Source organism: Drosophila subobscura, chromosome O (genome assembly GCF_008121235.1).
Source record: "Drosophila subobscura isolate 14011-0131.10 chromosome O, UCBerk_Dsub_1.0, whole genome shotgun sequence".
NCBI lineage: Eukaryota > Metazoa > Arthropoda > Insecta > Diptera > Drosophilidae > Drosophila > Drosophila subobscura.
Genome location: NC_048533.1, coordinates 2,876,150 through 2,884,074, shown reverse-complemented (window position 1 = coordinate 2,884,074; position 7,925 = coordinate 2,876,150). Strand labels below are relative to the sequence as shown.

The 7,925-nt window shown below is 43.0% G+C and overlaps 2 protein-coding genes across 3 annotated transcripts; one reads left to right on the top strand and one right to left on the bottom strand.

Annotated features, from left to right (window-relative positions):
• The first annotated feature begins 2,163 nt into the window (after positions 1–2,163).
• Positions 2,164–4,219, top strand: LOC117897470 (inhibitor of growth protein 1). Its single transcript, XM_034806321.1, is given in 4 exon segments — positions 2,164–2,511; positions 2,582–3,396; positions 3,398–3,571; positions 3,635–4,219. Coding segments are annotated over 4 exon segments (1,338 nt in total). The 5' UTR covers positions 2,164–2,369; the 3' UTR covers positions 3,842–4,219.
• An 87-nt stretch (positions 4,220–4,306) lies between these two features.
• Positions 4,307–5,568, bottom strand: LOC117897471. 2 transcript variants are annotated; one of them, XM_034806322.1, is made up of 5 exons: positions 5,423–5,568; positions 4,977–5,255; positions 4,819–4,918; positions 4,709–4,759; positions 4,307–4,647 (listed from the first exon to the last, which is right to left on the bottom strand). In XM_034806322.1, exons 2-5 carry the CDS (start codon positions 5,249–5,251, stop codon positions 4,564–4,566), a joined length of 510 nt encoding a protein of 169 aa, XP_034662213.1. In that variant the 5' UTR covers positions 5,252–5,255; positions 5,423–5,568; the 3' UTR covers positions 4,307–4,563. The 2 variants fall into 2 exon arrangements, with proteins under 2 accessions (XP_034662213.1, XP_034662214.1); XM_034806323.1 differs by having other exon boundaries at positions 5,510–5,533.
• Between the last annotated feature and the right edge of the window lie 2,357 nt (positions 5,569–7,925).

Below are 7,925 nucleotides of genomic sequence, written 5' to 3'. Positions count from 1 at the left end.
ACAGACAGCAGTGTGACCGCGAAATTATCGATTAATTATACCGACAGGGCCTCACAAATATACCAAAATATACCATTGCAATTTTAAAATATACCGAAAGGTTCCGATGTGTGTCCATGATCGGAAATCATTTTCGCCGATTTTGATGTTCTATTAAATATTAATTCTTGGTTCGGATTCTCGACGATAAGCATATAATTTTAGCCGATTAATGAATACATTTTCTACAATCTGGTTTATTATAAGAACACTTTTTTATTACACCTTTTTTAAATAAAGAAGGAACAAAAAATTGCCATTTGTTCTACGTAGTTACTACACAGTAATTACATACTTGCTACATATTAAAGACTAATTTGAGAAAATGGACGTTATCTATACACTATGTTCATTAATTAATTAAAAATTATGTTTCAAAGGTTTTTAGAAACGCAGAAACGTGCTGCCCCTGCCATAAACCAAAATTCGCAGAAATTCTCTGAGACAAATTGGAGCCAGATGACCTAAATTCTTCACTCCCGTTTTCTCTTCGGTTTCTACATGGCTCGAATACGAGCACAAAAATACCACAGAAACCCACCAAAAACAAAATATGTATGTATGTACGTTCAAATGTATTTTACATAGTAAATAACATTTTCTACGTATCAACAAAATATTTATGTAATTAGAAACAGAGACACCTAATGAGGAAATGTGTACGTTTCAAATCTTGTTCCATCATTATATTTCTAGTGTTCGTTCGGCAAACAACTCTAGTTTGAGTTTAAAATTTTTAGTAATATTTGTACCTGGTCAATGCGGACTCACCGTCTGCGACCAACCAATTTCGCTGTAGCGATTAAATTAAAAAAAAAAAAATCTTGTTCCATCTCATATGTACATGGACCCTATCCCTTTAGGATATGTTCAAATTCTGTTTAACTGGCTGCTTTGAAGCCTAATTAATAATGCCTATTGCCTCTGGTTGACAAATTTCTCACATTCTCTTATTTATGTATGTAACTGAATATACATATATCTCGATCCCGATACATATTCTCGATAATGAAAGGATACCATTAACTGCGAAACTCGCTGAGATTTTATTTGACAAATATACAAATATTTCATCAATCCCCGTTTACCAAGCAGAACTTGAAGGATATTTGTAAGTTTCGTACTGCCTAAAATTTCCTAACAAGCTTTGAAATCCATGGTACTAAAATTTCCCGCTGGGAAATTGTTAAGAAAATTGGTGGCACCTGTGGAAAAAAAGCAATTGCGCTCTCCCTCCTCATTTTAGCATATCAAGTAGGATCACAAAAATATCAAAGAAATATAGCGCAATATACCTTCTCATTCATATCTCCCGCATCGCATTCGAGTTGAGCGGGATATACACATATTCATGAATATATAAATGTAGACTACAAAATATTCTTCTACATTTTCTTTCTACATTCTACAATGAAATCCTCTCCTGTGTCTAAACGGTCAGGGAAATCCTCTCCGGGGTCTAAGCAGTCAGGGAAATCCTCTCCTGTGTCTAAACGGTCAGGGAAATCCTCTCCGGGGTCTAAGCGGTCAGGGAAATCAAGATCCTCTCTTTCTCTCCTCATTTTTGCGTCTCAATTTGCGCACAGAAATCCCACAGAAATATACCCAAAATAATATACGTTCACACTTACATATACAAGCACTATTCCTCGACTTGGATGTTCTATTTGATATTACTAGCTATTTAGGAGTCTCAGCGCTAAAACTATTATTTTATCCGATGTATCAATCAATTCTCCACAAGATTGTCTGGTTTTCACGACTTCCTTTTCTTGGAATGTTTCCAAAGTCTATAACTGAAAAGGTCAACCAACATAAATAGCCTAAGACGTTACGTAGTGGGAACGGATGTGTAAAGTTTACATCTAAATTTACATGTAAGTGTACATTAAGCCTCGAAAAACACGTTTGCTAGGTTTGAAATCCATGGTTCTAAATCTTTCCGATGGGAAATTGTTAAGAGCGGGATGTACATATATTCATGAATATACATATAAATGTAGATTACAAAATAGTCTTCTACATTTTACACAGTGCTGCAAAGCACGAAATAATGAATATTGATACTATCGTATCGTACAAATCAGTGCTGGCCAACGGCCAACATATGCATATATATGTACCTACGCACACATACACACGCACACAAGTACAGTCGCAAGTGGACTCGAAACGCCATACAAAAATTATCTTGAAGAATAAAAACTAGCGAAAAAGTAACACAACCAACCTTTTGCAGTCCCTTTGGCGCACCGATTCCGCAGATTCCAGCCACTGGTCACTCGATGTAGCAGCGACAGCAGCCGAACTGACGCGCTTAGAACCTTAACATGATAAATCCAATTGCATCCGAGTCGGAGGCCATCAACTCGGCCACCTATGTGGACAACTACATTGATTCCGTGGAGAACTTGCCGGACGACGTGCAGCGGCAACTCTCCCGCATCCGGGACATCGACGTCCAGTATCGAGGTGGGCATTTCGAGCAAAATCTTTCCCTACATCAGCACGAATTGATTTGATCTGTTGGCACCATTTGCAGGCTTGATTCGCGACGTGGACCACTACTATGACCTGTATCTGACGCTGCAGAACTCGAGCGACTCCAGCCGGCGGTCGCGCAGCATGAACCTAATGCACCAGTGCCTTATTCAGGCCCAGGAGCTGGGGGACGAAAAGATGCAGATTGTCGGCCACATGCAGGAGATTATCGACGGCAAGCTGCGGCAGCTGGACACAAACCAGCAGAACCTCGACCTGAAGGAGGAGCGCGACCGCTACACGCTGATGGACGACTGTCCGGCATCGAAGTTGCAGAGGTTACAGAGCCCGATGCGGGACCAGGCGAACACGGTGGGCGGCGGCGCCGGCAGCAGCAGCGGTCTGAATGGCAATGGCCTGGGAGGAAGTGTGGGCGGCTTCACAGTGAAGGACCAGTACGGCCTGCCCGTGTATGTCGGCGTCGTGGGAGTGACCAACCCGGGCACCATCATCTCTGGCAATGGCGGAGGCTCCACACCGAACTCGGAGCGCTCCAGCCACGGCGTCAGCAATGGTGGCAACGGCTCGAATGGTAATTTGAGCGCCAGCGGAGGCGGTGACTTGCAGAGAGGTGGTAGCAAACGCTCCCGGCGCCGCAACGAGAGCCTGGTCAACGGCAGCTCCCTGGAGATGGGTGGCAACGAGTCGAACTCGGCCAACGAGGCTGGTGGCAGTGGCAGCGGCAATGGGGAGCGCAAGGGCTCCTTGGGCAGTGCTGGGGCCGGTCAGCGCAAGGGAAACATGCAGGGAGCTTCGGGCGGCAGCCTGGCCAGCGGATCCGCTGGCACGAGCAGCGGTGGCGGCGGAGGAGGAGGAGGGGGGTGGAACCAGTGGCGCTGGTGGAGGAGGAGGCGGCAACAATTCGGGCAAGAAGAAGAAACGCAAGGTACGCGGCGCGGGCGCTTCGAACACAACAGCGAATGCACGCGAGGAGACGCCGCCGCCGGAGACCATTGATCCGGATGAGCCGACCTATTGCGTCTGCAACCAGGTGAGCAAAAAAAAACTCCATGAACTCCAGAGAGAGAGAGAGATAACGTTGTTTTCCTTGCAGATCTCCTTTGGCGAGATGATTTTGTGCGACAACGACCTGTGCCCCATCGAGTGGTTCCACTTTTCGTGCGTTTCCCTGGTGCTGAAGCCGAAGGGCAAGTGGTTCTGTCCCAACTGCCGTGGCGAGCGACCCAATGTGATGAAGCCGAAGGCCCAGTTCCTCAAGGAGCTGGAGCGCTACAACAAGGAGAAGGAGGAGAAGACCTAGGAGTAGTCCGCAAGCAGCCAAGAAAACCAATCAACCCAACACCATTGTCCTGTCTGTGTCCAACACCAGGCCGGTAGTACAGCAGCACTTGGCGCTGCGCTTTGTATATTATTCGACCCTAAGATTTACCATAATGTATATTTAGTGTTTTGAAAACCCTCCTCGATCCCACTCGAACCTAGGATGGTGATGGTTCGCCCATGGTTGGCCAACTCACTCCAACTCACCGCTTTGTCGCACACACTCACACACACCCAGAAAGCCGACAGCCGTTCGGAACTGCCCCTGCTTCACGGGGGCATAGTTCGTCTGTTCGATTAAACGTTTCTGTACAAATTGTAACTTTCTCTAAATATAAATACATATATTTAATGCGTACACATACAAAAAACTCACTTTACATCCATCAATGCCTTCGGGGATTCCCCGCGGATCCAAGAACATACAAAAAACTCTCGGTAGATGTACAAATAATTGTTTTAATGGTCAAAAAGCAGACCAAGGTTTGCATTCGATTCATTCATAGGTATAATGGATGTGTATAAAGGTGTAAAATATATTCTCTCTATATAAAACTATTTGGTAGGCAATGGAAATGTGTTACAAAACTTATTACAAAACTGTCTCTGGACGGACTTTTGTTGCATGTCAAGTCTAAGTATTCTAAAATTGATTCGAGCCTTACTGTAGACCTCGTCTGGGGCTGCACCTCATCAGGGTTATCATGGCATCAGCAGCTCAATGTTTGGATTCTGGATTTGCAAGAAGATCTGGTACTGAGAAAACACCACCAGCCAGCAGTATATCTAAGGAATCACAGAAGAGTGGATAGAGATATCAGATATAGAGAGATGAACAGGTACTCACGTTGTAGGACATCCAAACAAAGTTGAGTAGAGCCGAAAAGGTTTGCTCCAGCTGTGGGAGAGAGCGTGAGAAAATAAACTTTGGTCGGGGACGCATGTTTTCCAACTTACATAAATGTAATAGCCACCGATGAGCCACAGACTCCAGCAGAACTGGAAGAGAATGGCAAGGCCCACGAGACCAAGCCAGGGCAGCAGCCAGCCGCGAGTGCTGCGGACGAAATGACATTTATATGGTAGGTATCACTAAGTGAAGTCCATTAGCTTACCTAATCTTAATCCCAAAGTACACCAAATAGGAGGCAACAATGATCAGGACAAAGTAAATGATGAAGAAGCCACCTGCTATGGGCATCGAGCTCTTGATGTCCGTCTCGAAGAGTGGCGAATACAGCTGGGCCGACTCGCCGCCCGCCAGCATATAGCCGATCATCGTGATCATCACCACCGACAATGCGGCCGTGTATGCGGCCACAGCGTAGCTGCCCGTGCGGACATTGTCGGACCATATGATGGGGGACCAGCAGGAGCTCAGCACTACCATGTCTCTGCAATCACAGAACAGATCAGAAGAGTAATGGGTCAAAAGAGTGTGGCGTGAAAAATGTTTGTTTAATTTGTTTGGGCCTGCGTGACGCGCTGTCCCCCCAGCCTCAGGCGTCAACGCCCATATATTTTGGTCAATGAAAACCACATCAAAACTCAAGCCATTTACCAGTTTTTCGTTGATCAGTCAATATGGAGTAGTCCTCGACTAATTACACACTCTTTCTAGGGCGGGGCGTGGGCGTAGCGTTCCTACTTGTTTTTAAATAAAATTAACTTTAATTAATGTAATAAAAGTCGATTAAATATATCGACTGAGCCTCAACAAAATACCGAAGCATACCACCTCATTTTAAAAATAGACCTAAAAAATACCAATCAAAATCGAATTCCTCAATGTCTCTCTTCTGTTTAATATTACAAGCAAACTAAGACTCTCAGCCCGACAACTAAAATATTTATCAGATTTTGGAATCAGTTTCCCACCAATATCTTGACTTTAAGATATTGAATACATGTTACAGTGCTCAAAAAAAGGATAATCAAATTGTAAAAGCAAACACAAATATCAAGAAATCCAGAAAAATATCGGTATTTCTGTGCGATAAATGGAAATTATCGGAATATAGCTAAAAGTAGCCGCCACCTCACTGGCGCTGGTGTGGGGTTGACAAGTATTTAAAAAATATCATTTCGGTAATATATTTTTTTGGAAAAGTATCGATAATTTTCTTAGATCGAGCTCATATTGAGCTGCAAAAATGAGGAGAGAGAGTAGAGAGTATCTTGCTCTCTCCGCTGACCTAATCCTCTCTTAGGCATGAGACCGCAAGTTATGGCATGTAGGTGAAAAAGGACGAACTTTTCAAAGCACCCACATTTTACGCACCTGTTGAAAGGATCTGTAATAGTGCATGCGAGAGCTTCTGGCAGAAGAGGATTTCCCTGACCGTTTAGACACAGGAGAGGACTACCCTGACCGTTTAGACACAGGAGAGGATTTCCTTGGAGAATTTCCATCACGGGGGATGAAATCGCCGTGTAATTCACCTGGCGCCACTGGAATTTTTGTGACGTATTTACCTGTAGTCGACACCTTCATTTTTAGTACAAATTTAGCACCATGAAAGCTCTTTTGCTTCGTTAAGGGAATTTGAAAGCTCTTTTCCTTCGCGAAGGGAATTTGAACAACTAATGAGACAACTAATAAAACTAAATATCAAACAAATAAAATATATTAATATTGGAATATGGAAAATATATAGTATTGCATAAAAGTTATTTATTTAATTATTTCAATTAAGAATTAACTGCTTATTATGGAATAGGAAGAGTAATAAATATATATTAAATATCTGTACAGGAGAGGAAGGAAAGATAAAATTTACAAATTTGCTAAAATAAGGTTTAAATACATAATAATACTTTAAAAAATCATTCCATATCGGATATGGGAATGGGTAATCGGAGGGGGGTTGGAAAGTACGGGTGGGTGGTTGGTCTGGAGCAGGCCAAAGAAACTATAAGGAGGTCTCGTCGGCAAAAATAAGAAATTTGTACGAGTGGAAAGTGCGAGTGAAAAAGGGCTCTCGCTGTAATCTTCCGCATTGACAAGCAAACGAGCACTGACAGTAAGAAAAAGCAGCGAGTAACTCTGCCACCGACGAGCCCTCCTTTATAGTTTCCGACGAGCTCCTCACACATAGTTATGTACAACTTCATGGTCTGGTATTGGGCTCGGCAGAGCCGTATGCATATTGATAATTGACCTACCGCCCCAAAAGCATACAAGAGGTCCACATTTTACTGTACAACATATGTATACATTTTGATATTGGTTAGATGCAGTTTGAATAATCCGGTGCGGCATAAAATATAAGACGAGGAGCGATCCTGCATATCTGTTGTATAATTATTCAAATAAAAGATAATATTTTATTTTGTATTTCTGCCGCACCATTTTAAAAATAATTTATTTCCTTGTTGTGCAAATTTTTTTTCCACCTAACATTAACTTTTGGAATGTTGTTTGTTTTTATGAAAAAAAATAGCTTTTTTTTCCTTATTTTTTTTTTTTACTTTGGATCTTAGGGTTACCAGGGCCAGGTTTTTCCCAAGCGCAGGTCTCAAAATATACCAACGAGTTGGACATCTCGTGCAAATTATTCCAACAAAACGACAGTTCGACATAAATCAACGGTTGAGGTGTTGGATCCTCCGACGTACCCTCCCCACCTGAGATCCGGAATCAGAACATTGCAGAACCTCCCTGCCATGCGTAACGGAAGAGCAATGCGTAGGCAATAATTTTTTTTTAGCAATAGGGCGGTACGCTTATCGTTGCCCTCACACTTACAGCGAGAGCCCTTTCAATCGCACTTTTTACTCGCAAGTTCTGCCTATTTTTGCCGACGAGACCTCCTTATCATAAAGCAACTATATAAGGAGGTCTCGTCGGCAAAAAATTCCGAGTGAAAAGTGCGAGTGAAAAGTCTCTGATTAACACTTCGAAGGCAATGTTTTAAAAACACGAGTTTAGTGTGTTTCATAATCTAATTTATAAAAGTTTGCTACATGGTAGCAGTCCCACAATGCTCCCACAATTTTCTCTTCTCTAAAGGTACCGGTACATGAACCAATTTCACATCTTTCGCGACGCTGCCGCATAAACT

Coding starts and splice junctions, on each gene's coding strand:
- LOC117897471 (XM_034806322.1), bottom strand. CDS start 5,251: ATGGTAGTGCTGAGCTCCTGCTGGTCCCCCATCATATGGTCCGACAAT. Junction 4,919..4,976: donor TACTTTGGGATTAAGATTAG/GTAAGCTAATGG, acceptor TTTCGTCCGCAG/CACTCGCGGCTGGCTGCTGC. Junction 4,648..4,708: donor TTGTTTGGATGTCCTACAAC/GTGAGTACCTGT, acceptor GTGATTCCTTAG/ATATACTGCTGGCTGGTGGT.